Here is a 21,771-nt window from a genome sequence, read left to right on the forward strand (position 1 = left end):
CTCTTCTTAAAGGGCCATGTCGCTGTGTGTGGCGCTGCTGCCTCGGAGGGGCCTGAGAATGGCGGCGGCCGCGGCGGCCTTGGGACGGAGCAGCCTGGGTCAGGCGAGGGCCGGCCGCAGCGGAGACGGAAGAGGGAAGCGCCTGACGGCAGCCGCGGGAGCCGCTACCTTGGCGGGAGGCCTCGGCCTATCAGGTGCCAGGGGCGTGGCCAGAGACGGGGGCGTGGCTTCCGCTTGTGGGCGGGGTCTGCGCAGGCAGTAGTTAAATAAGGGCAAGAAGGGGAAAGTTGATGTCCGAGAATGTTGCCAGGCTTAGGCAGTCAGAGCTGCTAAAAGGGGATTTAATACGATCAAGAGCAATGCTTATTTATGTGCGTGTGTCAGAGCAGTTTATACCGACAGTAGCCCATAAAATCCATATAGTTAAAAGCCATATAAAAAGTTATGGCCACAAATCAGGTGACAGTTGTGCAGAGATGTACAGTATAAGATACAGAGGAAGGGCATTGAATACCCCTGAAGACAATTTGCCTGGGAATTACATAGGCTGGAAAATTGTCTAGGCAGATGTTGCAACCAGCTACAGTGGTACCTTGGGTTACATACGCTTCAGGTTACAGACTCCACTAACGCAGAAATATTACCTCAGGTTAAGAACTTTGCTTCAGGATGAGAACAGAAATCGTGCTCTGGCGGCGCAGCGGCGGCAGGAGGCCCCATTAGCTAAAGTGGTGCTTCAGGTTAAGAACAGTTTCAGGTTAAGAACGGACCTCCGGAACGAATTTAGTATTTAACCCGAGGTACCACTGTATAAGGGACGCGGGTGGCGCTGTGGGCTAAAGCCTCAACGCCTAGGGCTTGCCGATCGAAAGGTCGGCGGTTCGAATCCCCGCGGCGGGGTGCGCTCCCGCTGTTCGGTCCCAGCGCCTGCCCACCTAGCAGTTCGAAAGCACCTCCGGGTGCAAGTAGATAAATAGGTACCGCTTACCAGCGGGAAGGTAAACGGCGTTCCGTGTGCGGCTCTGGCTCGCCAGAGCAGCGATGTCACGCTGGCCACGTGACCCGGAAGTGTCCCCGGACAGCGCTGGCCCCCGGCCAATAAATGTGAGATGGGCGCACAAACCCCACAGTCTGTCAAGACTGGCCCGTTCGGGCAGGGGTACCTTTACCTTTACCTTACCACTGTATAAGATACAGAGGAAGGGCATTGAATACCCCTGAAGACAATTTGCTTGGGAATTACGTAGACTGGAAAATTATCTAGGCAGATGTTGCAACCAGCTACAGTGGTACCTCGGGTTACATGCGCTTCAGGTTACAGACTCCACTAACCCAGAAATAGAACCTCAGGTTAAGAACTTTGCTTCAGGATGAGAACAGAAATCGGGCTCCAGCGGCGTGGCAGCAGCAGGAGGCCCCATTAGCTAAAGTGGTGCCTCAGGTTAAGAACGGACCTCCGGAATGAATTAAATACTTAACCCGAAGTACCACTGTAATCTAATTGCCTGCATAACAGAAACATAAAAGAGGAAGGGTTTATTGAATTTATACCCTGCCCTTCCTCCCCATGCAGCTCAGGGCAGCAAAGAGAGATACAGTTTTTAAAAGCAAACAAATAAAAACATCCTAAATGAGGCCACAACACTCTGTAAACAGTATCAATTGAAAACATCTAAAACCAGTTATAGTGAAAAACATTCTAAAAAGCTATTATAATGTGTTTCTGTCCAGTGATCTAAAAGTGAAAGAATGATTAGTAGTAGTTACAGGTAGGTAGCCGTGTTGGTCTGCCGTAGTCGAAACAAAATAATAATAATAAAAATTCCTTCCAGAAGCATCTGAGAGACCAACTAAGTTTGTTATTGGTATAAGCTCTCGTGTGCGTCTGAGTATCTGAAGAAGCGTGCATGCACGAAAGCTCATACCAATAACAAACTTGTTGGTCTCTAAGGTCCTACTGGAAAGAATTTATTTAAATTTTGTTTCGAATGATTAGTAGTCGTATTAAGGGCTCACTATTAGTTGTTACTGATGTTTATTATTACAATGGAAGGGGGGTTATTGGGTTGTTTTTGTTTTAAATTATCTATTTTGTGTTTTTTATATTGTGATTTTGTGTTGTGAGCCACCCTGAGATCGACAGGTATAGGGTGGCATACAAATTTAATAAATAATAAAATAGTAATAATACTTACGAATGCCCTTGATGACTGTTCAGAGATTGCAACAGATGTCATCCCCTTAGGAGCCACTCTGGCTCCTGCTGAAACGGTCCACACTGTGAGACGATGGTCAAGGGGCACACCTGCCCTCGGGGTCCACCCCGAACTGCCTTTCTAAACTCCATCTCCCCCTTCCGGTTTCCAGCCTTTTCCCTTTTCTCCCGCGAAGCTGAGAAAGAGAAGGATTCAGCAGAAGAGCAGAGCGAGGCGAAGGAAGAAGACACCATCATTCTTTTGCTAAAGAAGGCCAAGGTGAGGTTCTGGGGCCAAACCAGGATGCGGGAACTTAATCACAGTGGGGTGGTGGGAGTCACCCCATTGGCCTTGCTGGCTGGGGCTGACAGGTGTTGGGGTTCAAAGCATGGAGGCGGGGGGGGAGGGGCACCAGGTTAGCTAGACCAATGTCTCTCCTGGCCTGCAGTGAGTCAGTTTCTCATGGTATCTAATACTTCAAATTGTACCTGACAGAGCATAGTGGGCAGCGGTATCCCTCAGTGATTTGGGTGTTTGGGAAAGATTTTCCGGTGCTGATCGGCCTAGGAAAATGTCAGGATTCTCAGCTGCAGTCAGAGGTAACTGGCCTCACTCCAGGCATTTGGCTTGAGATCCTTGTTGACCTTCCCGTCTGCGTCTCCCGGCAGGATACAGGCAAGGTCACAAATCGGCGATCCTCCTCAAACGTGAGAAGAACACATCCTCCTCCCTGCTTCCCTCAGGGAGGGGAAAGAGACAGACAGGAGTCTATTTACATGTCTTTATTCCTGTCATTCCAGCAGTACAGAGAAACGTGTCTGCACTCTCCAGTCACCAGCAGTAGAGTCTTTTCTCCACCCCTGTACTTCCAGTACAGGTCAGATGACACTCTGAGCTAACATCCGGTGCTCAGTGCAATGAATAGACTGCCCCTTTTTTCCAATAGTACAGTCCCACACATCAACATCCTGTTTTGCATTCCAGACACATGCAGCTGGATTTTCCGGTGCTGATCGGCCTAGGAAAATGTCCTGTTTCCATCAGAAAGTTTTCTGATGCCTAGAGAGCAGTGCATTCTATTAATTTATTGTTTTGTTACATTATTGCATCAATACCCCACCTTTCCTCCAAGCAGCTCAAAGTGGCGTCTACTCTTCCCTCCTCCTCCCCATTTTATCCCACAACAAGCCTGTGTGGTAGGTTAGGCTGAGAGGCAGTGATTGGCCCAAAGTCACCCAGGGAGCTTCATGGCTGAGTGGGGATTTGAACCCTGGTCTCCCAGGTCTTCGTCCAACACTCTAACCACTACACCATGCTGGTGTGGCCTCACATGTAGACCAGTTTTGAGCTGCTTAGGGCTTTTATGTCTTAGTACCAATACCTTGAGGGACGTGGGTGGCGCTGTGGGTTAAACCACAAAGCCTAGGACTTGCCGATCAGAAGGTCGGCGGTTCGAATCCCCGCGACGGGGTGAGCTCCCGTTGCTCGGTCCCAGCTCCTGCCCACCTAGCAGTTCGAAAGCACATAAAAGTGCAAGTAGATAAATAGGTACCACTCTGGCGGGAAGGTAAACGGCGTTTCCATGCGCTGCTCTGGTTTGCCAGAAGTGGTTTAGTCATGCTGGCCACATGACCCGGAAGCTGTACGTCGGCTCCCTCGGCCAGTAAAGCGAGATGAGCGCCACAACCCCAGAGTCAGCCACGACTGGACCTAATGGTCAGGGATCCCTTTACCTTTACCAATATCTTGAACTTGGCTAGGTAGCCGATTGGTGGCCAGTGCAAATTCTGCAAGCAGGGTGTTGTATTAGCGGTCTTCACTTGGTGGTTTAAACCTGGCTTTCTCTGTTTTTGCCCCCAGCTGAGCATCATGAAAGGAGAGTTGGAAGAGGCGGAGAGGCTCCTTCATGAAGCTGCCAGACTCTCGCACCAGTCGGACAACAAGCAAGCAATTCTTTATACCTATGACACGGTGAGTCCAGGAGATGCTTAAAACCCTGCAAGGAAGCCACACTGAATCGGAGGAACGTCTGCCCTGAGATCACAGCACAACATCTTATCATTATCATTGTGATTATTATGATTCGCTTCCTGTGAGGCATCCCAGAGCGATGTACGACGCAGCAAAGATGCAGTTGTACGAGTTAAAAATGTGTAAAACATTTGCTCATAGGACAACAGTTAAAGGACAATCGTATAAAAACAGTTTGATGCGGCAACACTCACATACACACTGGTGGGTGAAAATAGGGCTACTCATTGTGTTAAATTGGAAAATATGAGGAAGAAGCTCAGTAATACGTAGGTGGATAATGTGCATAAGTTGTTCTGGAGTGCAACATTGAGCAGCCTTAAAACCTCAGCTTTCATTCCACAGAATCAAACGTGCACAACTTTCTAGTCCTCCCTGTTTTTCATATGGCTGAGATCTCCACCGATGGAAGCAGAGCAAAAGAACAATTTTTCCTCTTAAAACATCTAAGCAGCTCCATTTTTTTGTCTGTTGCAGATGGCGAATTTGGCTTTCATGAGGGGTCAGCTGGATCACGTAAGTAAGTTCAAGAAGAGGCCAACCCCTGTTGCCTACAGAACAGAGAGCGCTCCCTTAAGACCCTGGTTGTTCCTGGGACGCGTGAATCTGTGTTTGTTTTCAAGCCCTTGTGAAAATTCAGCAGAATTTTAGTGCAGTTTTTAAAATCCGATTGTAGATTTCTATATATGCTTTTTTGCCTAATGTACACATATTTGCAAAGCAATTTTCCCCTACTACAATGGAGTTTTGTTTACTGTTTTCATAAATAAGTGTATTCTTATCCACACTTTACTGTTTGTTTTTAAAAACACATTACCTAGCCAGATAACTGCATTGCAAGGTTCAGAGAAGCGCAAATTTTAAGGAGCAGATGTGTTCTGGTTCTCTGTTACGGAAACTGCAAATTGTATAGGTTCACCTTTAGACATGAACTGATTCTAGCTTTTTCCCTATCTCTTGGCTCTTTTGACCATTTCTCCCTTTTGTCCTCTCATTTCAGGCAGAAAAACTTTTCAAGGCAGCCATGAGCTACTTACTGGCTGGGGACATGAAGCAAGTAAGGATTTTTCTCTGCTAGAAACCCGTTCTGATCTGATCCCAGGTGTCTGGATTCTAGAAACGTGTAATAAGCGAGACAGAACTTTGTAGTAGTTTTGGTGGAATTGGAGGAGGAGAAAGCTAACTTGCAGATTTGATTTTTAAGAAACTTCCATTTTATTTAAGAGATTTATATAGCTGTCCCACCAAGAAAGACCACAGAGTTTACAATGTAGGAACATAACGGTACTGGGCCAGGTGAGGAAAGGCTAAGCGAAGGTGCTATCCTGATCTAACTTCTGCCCATGCAGTTCCTGGAGCACTACATCCTTATGTGTTTGGAATGGGGACATTGGACCAGGGAGAGAGAGGGCTGATCAGTTTTCGGATGGTGGAGCATAGTGGCTAGGAAGTACTTCTTCATGCAGGGTAGACTCAAACTATGGAACGCAGGAGGCAGGATTAGGCCCTTCATGGAGGGATTAATATTGATGACTACTACCGTCTTTCCCTGAAAGTAACACATCCCCCGAAAATAAGACCTACTTCTGGTTTTGCCTCTCGCTGTAATATAAGGCATCCACCCGAAAATAAGATCCCCCCATATAATAAGGCCTCCCCCGAACATAAGGCCTTCCCGGAATATAAGGCCCCCGAAGCTACCGTAAGGCGTCTGACTCCTCTGGACCACAGCAGCGGGCGCTGCCGCACCGCTCACTGATTGGCCGCAGCCGGAGCTATTCAGGCAGTGTGAGGTCTCTTTAAATCAGAGAGCCCGCGCTGCCACCAGAACAAGCTGCCACCTGCTGCTCGCTCTGCCCTGACGGAGTCTGGCTCACTCACAATTAGACAGTAAATGTGTACTGTATTCTTCTTCATGGAAAAAGAAATTGTCCCCTGAAAATAGGACCTAGCGCATCTTTGGGAGCAAAAATTAATATAAGACACTGTCTTATTTTTGGGGAAACAGGGTAGCCCTAATGGCTCTGCTCTGCCTCTGCGGATGGAGGCAGTTGCTGGAAACCACAGGAAGGGGGAGTGTTGCTCTTCTGCTTGAATCCTGTTTCCTGGTTTGCCACAGGCATCTGGTTGGCCACTGTGGGAACAGGATGCTGGAGTAAATGGCCATTGGTCTGATCCAGCAGGCTATGGTCTTAGCAGTGGGCTAAACAGCAATCTTAGCTGGCTAATCTCCTGCAACCTTCCTTTCCCTTCTCCAGGATGACAACGCCATCATAGAGATGTCCCTCAAGCTGGCCAGCATCTATGCAGCACGGAATGAGTGAGTTTGACTGTCCAGGGGGAAGTGGGGGGGGGGGGCAGTGGGGTTTTGCTGCACCAGCTGCATCCAGTTCCCCACCCCTGTCTTAGCATACTTCCATCATGGCCTCTGAAATTTCAGTAGCTGTTCCCTGTTCCCATGCAGGGGAAGGGGGAACACAGCTCAGAGATACAGCCCCTGTCTTGCATGAATAATTGCCAGGTTAAATTCCAGGCAGCTGCAGGGAGGGCTGGGAATGTCCGCAGCTTGAAACGCTGGGTCTACTCAAGAGCAAATCTTAGCTGGAGACAGCCCATGATTATTGACCTGCCGAATGAATTGAGGTATCTCATCGGCCAATTTATTTTTTTTTATTTTATTGATTTGTTAGTGCATTAAGCCAAACCTTTTCCTCTAAGGAGCCCAAGGTTGCATGGTTTGCCTCCTCCCCATTCCATCCTCACAACAACCCTGCGAGGTAGGGGAGGCTGAGAGGGAGTGAGAGGCCAAAGGTCACTCAGCGAGCTTCATGGCCAGATTTGAACCCAGATCTCTCCCGGCTCCTAGTCCGACACTCTGAGTGCTGCACCGCACAGGCTCCACAGGTTGTTGGAACAAAAATGTACTGTATTTTTCGCTCTATAAGACGCACCAGACCACAAGACGCACCTAGTTTTTGGAGGAGGAAAACAAGAAAAAAAAATATTCTGAATTTCAGAAGCCAGAACAGCAAGAGGGATCGCTGCGCAGTGAAATCAGCAATCCCTCTTGCTGTTCTGGCTTCTGGGATAGCTGCGCAGCCTGCATTCGCTCCGTAAGACGCACACACATTTCCCCTTACTTTTTAGGAGGGAAAAAGTGAGTCTTATAGAGCAAAAAATATGATATTTCAGCTGGTTTTACGGAATGTACAGATACAGTTTCATTTAACCGATTTAAGTCATGCAGCCCTAAAAACACACCAAGCAGCTTCGCAGTAAGAAAACACAATGCAGCAGCTCCCCATTTTTGGATTGTGCTGACATCCTCCTCCCCACTTACTTTATTTTTCTGGTTTAGGGACAAGTTGGCCCTGGCTGGCTACGAGTTCTGCATTCTGACCCTGGAGGAGAAGGTCGCAAAACAAAAGGACATCCCTGCTGACGTTTTGCCAGGTATGGTGGGAAGGCAGAACAGCTGCTTTGCATGCAGAAGGTCCCCGGGGGTCCAGTCCCTGATGGCATCTCCCGGTAGGGCTGGGGATGTTCCCCCGCCTGAAACTCTAGAGCAGGCATCCCCAAGCTCGGCCCTCCAGCTGTTTTGGGACTACAACTCCCATCATCCCTAGCTAACAGGACCAGTGGTCGGGGTGATGGGAACTGTAGTCCAAAAACAGCTGGAGACCCAAGTCTGGGAAAGCCTGTTCTCCATTGTGCATAGTTTCAGACACCTCTATCACAATCCTGTTCCCTCTATACAGTGGTACCTCGGGTTACATACGCTTCAGGTTACAGACTCCGCTAACCCAGAAATAGTACCTTGGGTTAAGAGCTTTGTTTCAGGATGAGAACAGAAATCATGTGGCGGTGGTGGGAGGCCCCATTAGCTAAAGTGGTACCTCAGGTTAAGAACAGTTTCAGGTAAAGAACGGACCTCCAGAATGTATTAAGTTCTTAACCCGAGGTACCACTGTAAATAAAAAAAACCAAATGTGGTACCCTTCGTTATCAAACTCAGGAACTCGGGTTGGTGTTCACAATTCCTCTCCTATTTCCTTTCCAACAACCATAAGTCAGGGCAGGGGAAGAGAGGGCAGCCCAGAGGTCACCCGAGGTTTATCCTTGCATGATTTGAACCCAATACCAACACACGAATTCAGAAATGTGCGTCCCCACCTCCAAAATTTGCCTCCTCCTCCCCAGTACACCCAACTGGCTCTCATCGCCACACACATTCCCCCTCCTGTTCCCCACAGAGGAAGAAAAATCCAACACCCGTCTGCTCCTGGGAATGACCCTCGACTCGTACGCCCGCTACCTCCTGGCACACAGCCAGGCAGCCGCGGCCCAGAGGATGTACGAGAGGGCTCTGCAGATCTCCATGGAGGTTCAAGGAGAGACACACCCCCAGGTGAGGGCGCAGCATGTGAGCGGAGCAGTTACGTTTCGGGAGTGGAGAACGCCAATCTTTCTCTGCAAACAAATCTAAGTGTCAAGACCGTAGCTCTGGGAAAGAGCCTGCGCAACGCATTTGGGGAACTCCCAGTTTTGATTCCCAGCACCTCCAGTAAAAAAAAGCCATACTGTATTTTTCGCTCTATAAGACGCACCAGACCATAAGACGCACCTAGTTTTTGGAGGAGGAAAATAAGAAACAAAATATTCTGAATCCCAGAAGCCAGAACAGCAAGAGGGATCGCTGCACAGTGAAAGCAGCAATCCCTCTTGCTGTTCTGGCTTCTGGAATAGCTGCACAGCCTGCATTCACTCCATAAGACGCATACACATTTCCCTTTACTTTTTAGGAGAGAAAAAGTGAGTCTTATAGAGCAAAAAATACGGTAACCTGCAAGTTATCAGCTGGTGGGATCTTTGCTGGATATTACTCTGCCTGAAACCCAGGAGAACAGCTGCCAGTCAGAAAAGAAGTGGAGCAGGACTGGCGAGGGCCGCAGTCAAGAGGCCTGGAGGGCCACACTCGGCCCCTAGCTGGCCTGAGGTTCCCCACCCCTGATGTGAGCAGATTCACTGCTGAAAAGGGCCTCTGATCGCCCTTTAGGTGTTCTCGGAGCAGATCATGCTCTTTGTAGATAGACAAGGCAAGGCTGGTCGAGGATGGATTCCTTTTGATGAGAGATCGTCCCTCCCGTTCCTTTTCCCCCCATGACACAGACGGTAGTTCTGATGAACGATTTGGCGACGGCTCTGGATGCTCAGGGCCTCTATGAAGATGCTTATGCACGAGTAAGGAGGGCGTCGGAGTTGGCCCAGCAGACAGAGCACCCAGAGACCTACATTGTGTTGAACAACTTCGCTGGGATTCTCATGCACAAAGGTGGGTTGTAAAAGGTGTGTGGGGGGGGGGTTGAAGGACAGCAGGTGGGGTGGAATTGGCATTTAACTGGAGAGCTGTCATCAAAAACAAGGACAATTGTCCCCCCCCCCCCAACCTCCCAAATAGTCCTCTCAGTCTATTACGGTCAACGCCTAGTATCCAAAAAAGAAAACTTAGTACAAATATATAATATACTGTGTTGTTATTTTATTAGTTTATTTATATCCCACCTGTTTCCCAAGGCAGATAAGGAGGAAGTTCTTATTTGGGCAGCACATTAAGTTGAAACTGTGGAACTCCCTCCCACTGGAGGAAGCGATGGCTGCCAACTTGGATGTCTTTAAGAAAGCACTGGACAAATTCACGGAGGAGAAAGCTATTGATGGCTACTAGCCAGGATGGGCAGGCTCTGCCCCCACAGTCAGAGGCAACAAGGCTTCTGAATATCACTTGCTGGAAACTGCAGGCGGGGAGAGGGCTGCTGGGCTGCTTGCGGGTTTCCCACAATGGGCATCTGGTTGACCACCAAGAGGACAAGACAAGATCTAGCAGGCTCTTCTCATGTTCTGAAGTCAGCTTCCAAGGCTACTCTGCCCTGCTTCCAGATTCCCTCAAGTAACTCCTCTCTGCTCTTGGTCAAGGAGGATGCCTGTATTAACATCCTTGCATTGTTAACCATGGAATTGTAGAGTTGAAGGGAGCCCAAGGGTCCTGTAGTCCAACCCTCTGCGGTGCGGGAATCTCAACTACTTGCTGGCACTGACTGGCAGCATCTCGCCAGGTCTTCTAAGGCAGCCCTACCTAGAGCTGCTGGGAAGTGTACCCAGGACCTAAGAAAAACTCAACCTCCAGAAATTTCTTGATCTCCTGCCCTCAGGCAGAAGATAGAGAAGCATGTTTAGTCGCACCAACAGGGTAAAGAACAGCTTCTGTCCGTGGGCTGTTAGGCTGCTGAATGAAAAGATAACAACAGGGCAACTGACTTTCGGATTTGGTGGGTGTGCATCAGTAAACGAGGGAAATTAAGACTAAGAGAGCTGAGTGGGGGGTGCTTATGTAATCTCACTGTATACAAGTTGTACAAGTGACAATAAAGTATTTCAGCTAAAGCATCCATGACAGATGGCCATCCAACTTCTGCTTAAAAATCTCCATTGAAGGAGAGTCCACCACCTTCCAAGGGGGACGTCCGTTCCACTGTGGAACAGCTCTTATTTTCATAAAGCTTTCCCCTGATTAGTCAGAATCTCCCTTCTTGTCACTTGAATCCATTGGTTTGAGTCCTACTCTCCAGAGCAGGAGAAAACAAGCTTGCTCCATCTTCTATGGACAGTCCTTCATGTAGTTGAAAATGGCTGTCGTCATCTCCTCTCAGTCTCCTTTTTTCCAGGGTAAACGTACCCAGCTCCTTCAAGAGTTCCTTGCAAGGCTCAGTTTCCAGACCCTCAATCTCCTTAGTCGCCCTCCTCTGCACACTTTCCAGCTTGTCAACATCCTTCTTAAACGGTGGTGCCCAGAATTGGACAGAGCATTCCAGCTGTGGTCCAACCAATAATAATATAATATAATTTATTATTTATACCCCGTCCATCTGGCTGGCCTCCCAACAAAGTATTAAAATACAGTAGTCTGTTAAACATTAAAAGCTTCCCTAAAGAGGGCTGCCTTCAGATGTCTTCTTAATGTCTGGTAGTTATTGTTCTCTTTGACATCTGGTGGGAGGGTGTTCCACAGGGCGGGTACCACTACCGAGAAGGCCCTCTGCCTGGTTCCTTGTAACTTGACCAAGGCAGAATCAAGCGGGAGCATGACTTCCCTTGAGCTGGATACAGTGCTACCTCCGGTCGCGAACGCCTCTGGTTGTGTGCGCTCCGGGTTACAAGCTCCGCTAACCCGGACGTAACCGCTCCTGGTTGCGAACTTTGCCCCAGGATGCGAGCAGAAATCGTGTGGTGGAAGGCGCCATAAGCGAAAGCGCGGTCCCTGTTACAAGCGGCTTGCGGTTACGAACAGACCTCCAGAACGGATTCCGTTGGTAACCAGAGATACCTCTGTACTAGACTTCTGTCGATGCAGCTTAGTATCTGCAACCAAAATCAGATCTTCCAGTCCCCAGTTGCCTCAGTTTCCGGCAGACTTTGTGAAGCGCTATGGTACATAAATTGCATCATAGGATAAAATTGTGTTTCTGTCAAGGGGGTACTTACCTCATTTGCTCCCCCCCCCTTTCTCTCCCACAAAACGCAGAAGAGTATTCATCGGCGAAAGCTGTCTACAAAGAAGCCCTACAGAAGGCAGAGGCAGCTGGAGACGGGCCTTCGGTCAGACACATCCGGAAAGAGCTGGCCGAGCTTGCCAGGCGGCAGAGGAAGGGGCCAGTCTCTACGGCCAGTTCCTCAGGAGAAGAACAGAAGTGATGGAGGCAGCGCAGGAGGGCGAGGGTGGCGCAAGCGTCGGCCACAAAACCCTCAGAAGCACAGCGTCTCCTTTTGCGTGGCAAGGACAGGCGACCCCATGAAGAATCCCTGGTAAAAAGGCCAAGAGAGGTCAGTGGGTGGGAGACCCCAGGAGGCTGGGGTGAGGTTGTGCCACCGAAATATACGATGCGGGCAGGCGTCTCCGTAAATCTCTGGGCTGGGAAAGGAGACGAAAAGCTACGCTTTGCATCCCAAAACTGAATAAAGATGACTGCAGCTTAAGGGTGGATCTTTAAAAAGAAAGAGAGTCGACAACATTTACTCTGAAGATTTAAGAGGGCTGGCACCGGCCCGCTGGAGAGGGTGGGTGTTTAATTGGGGTGAAGGGCCCTGGGGAAAAAGAAAGAAGTGGGTGGCGGAATGGGAGAATTGGCTTCCCTTCCCGTTTCTTCCTCCTCCTTCCCGTTCAGAGGAGCTGGTGGGAGCCAGTTCAACTCCTAGGAAAGGGGCACACAGTTCGTTTGGCGGCACGAGGCAGAAATGCTTCCACAGGAGGGGAGATGGCTCTCTTGCACTCAAATCCTGTTTGCTGGTGTCCTGTTAATGGCATCTAGTCAGCCACAGTGAGAACAGGATGCTGGGTCCTGGGTACACTTTCCAGCATCTCCAGTAGGGCTGCCTTAGGAGACCTGGCGAGATGCTGCCAGTCAGTGCCAGCAATACTGACCCTGTGACTCTGTCACAAGCCAGCTTCTGCTCTCTCTTCCTTTGCCTCTGCTCTTCCCCATTTGGTGGTGAGGACTGGGGCAGCGCCTAAGACGGAAGAATCTTGTTTTGGGTTACCTGCCTCTCCTGACCAGCCCTCCACAACAGGGGCCTTCCTGCTGGCCAGACTTCAGGACTCCCCTAAACCTAGAGCTACAGGGGAGACGCACCCCCATGAAGTAGGGCAACAAGAGAGCCCCTCATGCAAACAGGGCAACGTGTGTGGTAAAGGTAAAGGGACCCCTGGCCGCTAGGTCGTCGCGGACGACTCTGGGGTTGCGGCGCTCATCTCGCTTTATTGGCTGAGGGAGCCGGCGTACAGCTTCCGGGTCATGTGGCCAGCAGGACTCAGCCGCTTCTGGTGAACCAGAGCAGCGCACGGAAACGCCGTTTACCTTCCCGCTGGAGCGGTACCTATTGATCTACTTGCACTTTGACGAGCTTTCGAACTGCTAGGTTGGCAGGAGCAGGGACCAAGCAACGGGAGCTCACCCCGTCGCAGGGATTCGAACCACCAACCTTCTCATCAGCAAGTCCTAGGCTCTGTGATTTAACCCAGGGAGCCACCCGCCTCCCTATTAACGTGTACTGGGGAGCTTTGGGCATGATAGGGAGCCAGGAGGATGTACTACATCATGTGTTGGGGGAGAGATTGGGGGGCAGGATGCGGCCCATGCAGTGGGCTGCAGGGAAGAGTTGCAGAAGAGGTCCAGTTGCCGTCCCTCTTCTGGCCCATGCAAGAGAAGCCAGCTTGGCCCATTGGGTGTGCAAGGCATCACTGGACTCACAACTCCCCCCAACCATCCTGGGAGCTGGAGTCCAAGAGCAGCTGCAGGGCTGCAAGATCCATCTTCCTGGAGACAAATCCACAGAGGTTGAGACTGCCGGTGGCTCCCAGGAACACCGTCTCCATTTGGGAGGCACTGATGTCTTGGGACTAAGCCGCTTCTGGCGAACCAGAGCAGCGCAAAGAAACGCTGTTTACCTTCCTGCCAGAGCAATACCTGTTTATCTACTTGCACTTTGACGTGCTTTCGAACTCTAGGTTGGCAGGAGCAGGGACCGAGCAACAGGAGCTCAGCCTGTCGCAGGGATTCAAACCGCCGACCTTCTGATCAGCAAACCCTAGGCTGTGTGGTTTAACCCACAGCGCCACCCGTGTCCCTTACACCTTGCTTGCTGTACAGTGGTGCCCCGCAAGACGAATGCCTCGCAAGACGAAAAACCCGCTAGACGAAAGGGTTTTCCGTTTTTCAATGCGCTTCGCAAGACGAATTTCCCTATGGGCTTGCTTCGCAAGACAAAAACGTCTTGCGAGTCTTGCGATTTTTTCGCTCCCCCCCCTTTTCTAAGCCGCTAATAGCCTTTTAGCCGCTAAGCCAGGGGTCTGCAACCTTTAAGACAAAAAGAGCCACTTGGACCCGTTTCCGAAGGAAAAAAAACATGGGAGCCGCAAAACCATTGCAACATTTAAAACAAATATATCTCCGGAGCCGCGATCTGACAGCGGGCGGGAAGGTGCCGTCGGGACAGTGCGTGACTAACGCACACACCGCCCCCATGCAACGTCACAGCCAGTACAGCGCCCGCCACCGTGGGGAGTGTCGGGGCGCACAATGTGCCTCCTCCCCTCGCTAATATCCGCCCTGGAGCCGCGGCAAAGGTGTAAAAGAGCCACATGCGGCTCCGGAGCCGCAGGTTGCAGACCCCTGCGCTAAGCCTTTAATAGCCGCTAATAGTGCTAATCCGCTAAAAGGGTTGCTTCGCAAGACAAAAAAACCACTAGACGAAGAGAATCGCGGAACGGATTATTTTCGTCTTGCGAGGCACCACTGTATCCTCTATGAAATTGCCTAATCCTCTTTTGAAGCCGTCCAAGTCGGTGGCCGTCACTGCCTCCTGCAGCAGTGAGTTCCACAGTTCAACTATGCGCTGCACGAAGAACTATTTCCTTTTATCCATCCCGAATCTTCCGACAAAATTGGGAGAAGGGAAAAAGACTTCCAGCAGAACCGCAGCTTTCCACCCCAGCCACCCACACCCTGTGCGCCCCAGTAATGGAATTTAAAGAAGACAAAACTCACCCAGAGCCTTCTGATTTAGGGAAACAAATTTACTAGGGCTGCCCGTCAAAGCAACAAGTGGGGTGGTTTTTTTTTCTTTTAAAAACAACAGACAATGTTGAAGCAAGAGAATTATCGGGACCGGGGCAGGCTGTGCCATTCAAGCAGTTCAGTGTGTGGCCGGCGAGGGAACCCTCGCCATGTCTGAGTTATCGGGGAGCGAGAGAAGGGAGCTTCACCATTATGTACCCATGCAATAAAAGTATTTTCACAGTGTTGCCAAACAGAAACCCAACTGTATGGGGAAAGAAAATTTACAGCGTGGCAGAATCATTAAAAAGACCTCCTCACCTGCCAGAGGGCCAGGCTGGTTTGTATTAAAAATAAAAAATAAAAATAAATGTACAGGATTCATTAAACGGGGTCAGTTTTTTTTAAAAAAAGTTTTCCCACAAGGTGTTGAACAACCACAGAAAAGGGGAGGGGGGGAAAGTCCCTAGAATTAGGTGGGGGGGAGAGGAAAGATTGTTTGGTGCCACTTGCAAGAAGTAGCTCTCTGCAGATCAAGCAAGGGTGGGACGCGGAGGGGGAACTTAGGGGTGTGAGCCTGGTTGGGGGACACGTTGGCTGTGGGTGCCCCTCAAAACCGGAGCTCACAGGCAGATATCCTGGGCTGTATCGCGTGCTCAAAATATTATACCCTTTGATAAAACACTTTCCTTAAAAATAAAAAGATAAAATGACCCCAAAACATTTATGCAATGATTTGATTGAACATAAGCACACCAGATACCTAGCAACAGAGCTGGGACAGGGGAATGTGGAAAGGGGGGGGGGACACAGCAGGGGGGAAAAGTTACCTCTATTTACATAAGAATGATTTTTTTTCCTTAAGGAGACATTATGTTAGGCTTTTTCTCTTTACAAATAAAAGATGTCGCTCAGGAATAGGTCCTTTTTTCCTTCCTTTCCTTTCCTCTTTTTGTTAAAAAAACAACAAACAAAACCTCTTTACATATTTATCTTCAGGGCACTGAGCCTCCCCTTGCTCACGTAGGCTTGCGTAGAAAGGGAGTCTTGATAAAAATAAAAACCACCCCCCACACACACACAAAACCGGCTCCTGTAACTCCTTCATCTTCCAAGGTCCCGGCTCTCGCTTGCAAAGTCTTTGGAGGGGGGGAAGTGTCATTTTAAAAACAAAAAGCGCAACCCAAGTGCTTCCGACGCAGAAATGAAGTTTCTTTTATAAAAGGGTCCTTCCCCTCGCCTCCCTGGGCCACCGTCTCCTTCTGGTTCAGTCATCGCTGTCTGAAAGCGTCTCGTACTGGGCGGACAGGAGGGGCGCCGGCTCCCGTTCCCATATCCGGTTGGGCTGGTGGGAGGCGGCCTGGCTGACCGAGGGAGGGGCGCAGGCGATGGACGTTGGAGGGGTGCTGCTCAACATGCGCATGGTCAGAGGGTTGTAGGGGAACTGCGTGGATCCTGGAGGGTCAAGGTTTTGGAAGGGGGGAGGGAAAAGAGAAGAAGAAATGAGGGGTTGAAATATCATCCCAAGTCCTACCAGCCTGTGCACAGAACCCTCAGCCCAATCCTGTGTTTTGGGTCAAGCACATTCCAACCCAGGGTTGACTAGACTCAAGATGAATTGATTCTGGGAGCAGCCCTAATGTTAGATTAGGAGCTTAAACCTTAACTACTGCCCTGTGCAACTGGTGGGGGACAAGATCTCGTGGCATCAGCTAGTGGGCGGTTCGCAAATCCTTCCCCCTCCAGGTGGTTCTCAATAGAGTCCTCCGAGCTCTGCTGCAGGAGACCCACTGGTTGTCTACCTGAACAGAATAGCGTAAGCTGATTTCCGGACCGTCCGTGGGCCCAGATTGAGAAGGCGATTGGGCCAGATCCGGCCCCCGGGCCTTAGTTTGCCTACCCATGCTTTACGCAAACAAATAAAAGCAGCCTTCTGGAAGATCTTGCCACCCACAGCAAGGCGCTTCCTTGTGGCGCTCATGACTGGCCTGGCTCACCTGTGGAGGAGGGCCGGTCTTCCCACGACCACACCGGCGTCTGCCTGTGGTAGTCCCCTTCCGAGTGCACCGACGAGACCGACGAGGGCCGCTCCGTCCCCAAGTAGCCTTGCCCGGGGATCGGAGACTTGGACTTCCTGCTGCCCGATTTCCCCATCAGCTTTTGCTTGCTGACACCACCTGGAAAAAGGAAAGGTGGAGGGAGGGATGCCAGGGCCTCTTCCGCGCCCTCGGACAGAGACTGCCCAGTTCTCTGCAACAGAGCGGGGGGTGCCCCCTTCATGTGGGGTGAGAAGGGGACACGGGCTGCTGCCTGGGCAGCGGACTTGGTTTCAAAAGTTGCATTCAAATCGTTTTTATAAAGGAATGCAAGGTCCAGCATCCTGTTCTCACTGTAGCCAACCAGTTGCCATCTTTGGCTACATACTGCCTTCACTGAAGGCACAGCATCATAACAGTTGGAAGGGGTCCTGAGGGTCATCTAGGCCAACCCTCTGCAGTGCAGGAATCTCAACTAAAGCACCCATGACAGAGGGCCATCCAACCTCTGCTTAAAGACCTCCAAGGAAGGAGAGCCCACCAACTCCCGGCGGAGATCGTTCCACTGTCAAACAGCTCCTACTGTCAGAAAGTTCTTCCAGATGTTTAGTAGGAATCTCCTTTCTTGTTACTTGGAGCCACTGGTTCAAGTCCTGCCCTCCGGAGTGGAGAAAACAAGCTTGCCCCACCTTCCAGTGTGATGCGGCAGCTAAAAAAGCCAATGCAATTCTGGGCCTCATCAATAGGAGTATAGCATCTAGATCAAGGGAAGTAATAGTGCCACTGTATTCTGCTCTGGTCAGACCTCACCTGGAGTAGTATGTCCAGTTCCTGGCACCACAATTCAAGAAGGACACTGACAAACTGGAACGTGTCCAGAGGAGGGCAGCCAAAATGGTCAAAGGCCTGGAAACGATGCCTTATGAGGAACGGCTAAGGGCGCTGGGCATGTTTAGCCTGGAGAAGAGGAGGTTAAGGGGTGATATGATAGCCATGTTCAAATCTATAAAAGGATGTCACATAGAGGAGGGAGAAAGGTTGTTTTCTGCTGCTCCAGAGAAGCGGACACGGAGCAATGGAGCCAAACTACAAGAAAGAAGATTCCACCTAAACATTAGGAAGAACTTCCTGACAGTAAGAGCTGTTCGACAGTGGAATTTGCTGCCAAGGAGTGTGGTGGAGTCTCCTACTTTGGAGGTCTTTAAGCAGGGGCTTGACAACCATATGTCAGGAGTGCTCTGATGGTGTTTCCTGCTTGGCAGGGGGTTGGACTCCATGGCCCTTGGGGTCTCTTCCAACTCTATGATTCTATGATTCCATGTTACAGCCCTTGAGATATTGGAGAGGGCTATCGTATCTCCTCTCACTCTCCTCTTTTCTATGCTAAACACCCCCAGCTCCTTCAACGTTCCTCATCAGGCTTGGTTTCCAGACCCTTGATTATCCTGGTTGCCGTCCTCTGCACACCTTCCAGCTTGTCAACATCCTTCTTAAATTGTGGCGCCCAGAACTGGACACAGGGCTCCAGGTGTGGTCTGACCAAGGCAGAATAGAGTGGTCCTATTACTTCCCTTGACCTGGACTCTATACTTCAGTTGATGAAGTCTAGAATAGCATTAGCTTATTTTTTGCTGCTGCATCACATTATTTAGGGAAGCTTTTAACATTTAATAGTCTATTGTATTTTAATATTCTGTTGGAAGCCGCCCAGAGTGGCTGGGGAAACCCAGCCAGATGGGCGGGGTATAAATAATAAATTATTATTATTATTATTTACTCGTGTTCAGCTTGTGGTCTACAAAGACCCCTAGATCCTTTTCACGTGCAAGCCAGGTGTCCCCATCTTACATTTCTGCAGCTGGTTCTTCCTGCCTAAGGTAAAGGTAAAGGGACCCCTGACCATTAGGCCAGTCGTGGCCGACTCTGGGGTTGCGGCGCTCATCTCGCTTTATTGGCCGAGGGAGCCGGTGTACAGCTTCCGGGTCATGTGGCCAGCAGGACTAAGCCGCTTCTGGTGAACCACAGCAGCGCACCGAAACGCCGTTTACCTTCCTGCCAGAGTGGTACCTATTTATCTACTTGCACTTTGACGTGCTTTCGAACTGCTAGGTTGGCAGGAGCTGGGACCGAGCAACAGGAGCTCAGCCCGTGGCGGGGATTCGATCCACCGACCTTCTGATCGACAAGTCCTAGGCTTTGTGGTTTAACCCACAGCGTCACCTGTGAAGTCAATTGGAGAGGGCATGTGACATAAATGAATGATAAGACGAGTCCTGCTGGATCAGGCCAAAGGGGGCCCATTTAGTGCAGAATCCTGTTCTCGCAGTGGCGGATTCCCTTAAGCAGGACCAAGTGCAACTCTCCCCTTCTGTGGTTCGCAGCTGCTGGTGCTCAAAGGAGGCATTGCTACCTGCAGCCATGAAGCCGCAAACTTTGTGCATGAAGGACCTGCTGTGCCCACGCAGCCACCACAAGCTTCCCCCCCAAGCGTGCCGCGGCCGCCCTTACCTGGGTTGGGGGAAGGGTTGGCGTCTTCCCTCCGGAGATCGCTGCTGGCCGCCAGGGAGGGGTTGGAGCCTGCAGAGACCAGCCCCATGGGCTGGGCCATGACGATGGCGTGGTCCTCCCCTTTGTCGTCAAAGTTGCCCATTAGGGCCTTGCGGATGATGTCCTCTAGGCCCAGGTTGCTGGCAGGATCTGCAAAGGAATGACCTCGAGCACTGACTGGACCTGGGAGGAGGAAAGAGAGACGGGGAGGGAAGAAGAGGAGGGAGGCGGAGAGAGGAAGGAGAGGAAGAGGCAGTTTTCAAGAGGGGCAGAGAAAGTGGGGAGAGGGAGAAAGAAAATGGTGAGTACAGTTGATGCAATGCTCCAAAGCAGGGGTCAGCAAACTTTTCCAGCAGGGGGCCAGTCCACTGTCCCTCAGAGCTTGTGGGGGGCCAGACTATATTTTGGAAAAGAAAAAAAAAGAACGAATTCCTATGCCCCACAAATAACCCAGAGATGCATTTTAAATAAAAGCATACATTCTAATCATGTGAAAACACCAGGCAGGCCCCACAAATTATCCAGAGATGCATTTTAAATAAAAGGACACATCTTATTCATGTAAAAACAAGCTGATTCCTGGACCATCCGTGAGCCGGATTTAGAAGGCGGTTGGGCCAGATCCGGCCCACGGGCCTTAGGTTGCCTCCCCATGCTCCAAAGCTTCAGTTTGCAAACTGTGAAGCATCTGAAAAGCGTCCACCATACCAGCGACTGAGAGTAGGAGCACTGTTTTGGTTGGGAAATCATTGAGGGTTGCAGCATGCAAGGCTGCTAATGTGTGCAATGAAAACGCAAGAGCAAAGGGATTTACACCGGTGCCGGACTGACAGACATCCCCCCATGACACCTTGCACGATCACCTCACCAATTCCTCAGGAATTAAAGAGTTCCCCCGTCCCCCGGTGGGATCTACAGACCTAAGAATGTTTCAGGACCTGTTTCCCAGTTGATGAAATGCAAGTTTCTTAGCTGGGCTTCCTGCATTGCAGGGGGTTGGACTCAATGACCTTTGGGAGTCCCAGCACTACAATTCCATGATTGTTGAGCTCACTGATGTAGAAAAGTTGTTGTTTTTTAAAAAGGGAATGTGGCTGCGATGTGACAACCACATACAAAGTGTCAGCAGCTACTTCTGTAGCTCCCTGCCCTTATTGTGGCAGGATCGTTGCTGCGTCTATTTAAGGTTCTAGACCTCATCGTTTCAATTTCTGAGGTTTCTCCCCACACGCAAACATTTCCTAAAATGCTGTGAAGGCAGCATCCAAACTCTCAGGTTACCACCGGCTCCATTGTGAGAGCAGCTTTGTTGCCCAACAGCAGCTCAAGACTGCGGTAAGGAAGAGAGACCCTCCTCTGTCCCACGACTCACTGGGTGCTTTCAGGGAAGGCTCACCTGAGGTAGTGACGGCGGGCAAGTTAAAGATTTCAGTCCCTGGCTGAGCAGCAGCTGTTGAAAAAGAGAGACACAAAACACACATCCCAGTTAGAATCAACTCGGGCAAATTCAAACATGTCCTCATCCAAATGAGATTCTCTTCAGTTCCTCTGCCCTGTTTTTTTTAAAAACCGGGGATAAGGAAGCTTTTTGAACTCAAGGGCTGGGTTTCTTCTGGGGCCACCGTGGGAAGGGGGCGGAGCCAGAGGCAAAAGTGGGCGGAGCGACAGATGTGGCTTTTACCCTATCTCTGCCCCAGGAGTGAGTATCAGCCCTACCCCAGCATAGCTGCAGCTGATGGGATTGGTAGTCCAAAATGTCTGGAGGGCACCGGGTTGAGGAAGAGTGGGTGGAATGACCCAAATGCCTCCAAATGCAAAGATGAGGCTGAAGGTCGATTGAATGGAGGAGGTGAGGACAGAACAGCAACTCACGCAGAGAGACAGACGGGGAGTCCCTTGCCCAGGAGAGCGCTTTGGGAGTAATCCTAGCAGCCATTAATGAAGGAATCAATCTATTTCATCAGGGCCAAAGGAGGATATCTTGGACTGCACTCGGGAAACACACAGTCGCTGGGGAATTATTTCTGAGAAAAGGAAAAGGCAGGCGAAAGGAGATCCTTCGTTACCCATGTCGTTGTCGCCTCCCCCGCAGGAGTTCAACTTGCGGAAGATCTCCTGCTTCTTCGACATCACCATTGGCGAGGTGCTCTCCAGCTTGGTGAAGAACGAAGGCAGGTAGCTCATGCTCCCTGGAGAACGAGAGTCCGTCCTGCCGAGAATAAAGGGTTGAGAAGAGACGCAGAAAGAAAATGGGCCATACTTTAAAAAGAAAACACCTGCAGGCATACACGTGTTTCTCGCTATCTTGACACTCGTGAAAATCTGCTTATTTGAACATGGTGAATTAGCACCCAG

General features: G+C 50.3%; 2 protein-coding genes across 4 annotated transcripts in view; one reads left to right on the top strand and one right to left on the bottom strand.

Annotated features, from left to right (window-relative positions):
* The first annotated feature begins 13 nt into the window (after positions 1 to 13).
* TTC19 (tetratricopeptide repeat domain 19) lies at positions 14 to 12,061 on the top strand. Its single transcript, XM_082201906.1, has 10 exons — positions 14 to 194; positions 2,368 to 2,474; positions 4,056 to 4,166; positions 4,704 to 4,742; positions 5,227 to 5,283; positions 6,485 to 6,546; positions 7,585 to 7,679; positions 8,480 to 8,634; positions 9,396 to 9,558; positions 11,806 to 12,061. Exons 1-10 carry the CDS (start codon positions 17 to 19, stop codon positions 11,973 to 11,975), a joined length of 1,137 nt encoding a protein of 378 aa, XP_082058032.1. The 5' UTR covers positions 14 to 16; the 3' UTR covers positions 11,976 to 12,061.
* A 2,777-nt stretch (positions 12,062 to 14,838) lies between these two features.
* Positions 14,839 to 21,771, bottom strand: part of NCOR1 (nuclear receptor corepressor 1) — a 109,221-nt gene continuing 102,288 nt past the window's right edge. For all 3 annotated transcript variants that reach the window (XM_082201628.1, XM_082201629.1, XM_082201627.1), the window contains 5 exons: positions 21,483 to 21,625; positions 20,813 to 20,866; positions 19,378 to 19,599; positions 16,831 to 17,010; positions 14,839 to 16,288 (listed from right to left, as the gene is read on the bottom strand). In XM_082201628.1, coding sequence (XP_082057754.1) covers positions 16,101 to 16,288; positions 16,831 to 17,010; positions 19,378 to 19,599; positions 20,813 to 20,866; positions 21,483 to 21,625 — 787 coding nt within the window. In that variant the 3' untranslated portion in view covers positions 14,839 to 16,100. The remainder of the gene's footprint in view (positions 16,289 to 16,830; positions 17,011 to 19,377; positions 19,600 to 20,812; positions 20,867 to 21,482; positions 21,626 to 21,771) is intronic.

Source organism: Podarcis vaucheri (genome assembly GCF_965113315.1).
Source record: "Podarcis vaucheri genome assembly, chromosome: 15".
Taxonomy (NCBI): domain Eukaryota; kingdom Metazoa; phylum Chordata; class Lepidosauria; order Squamata; family Lacertidae; genus Podarcis; species Podarcis vaucheri.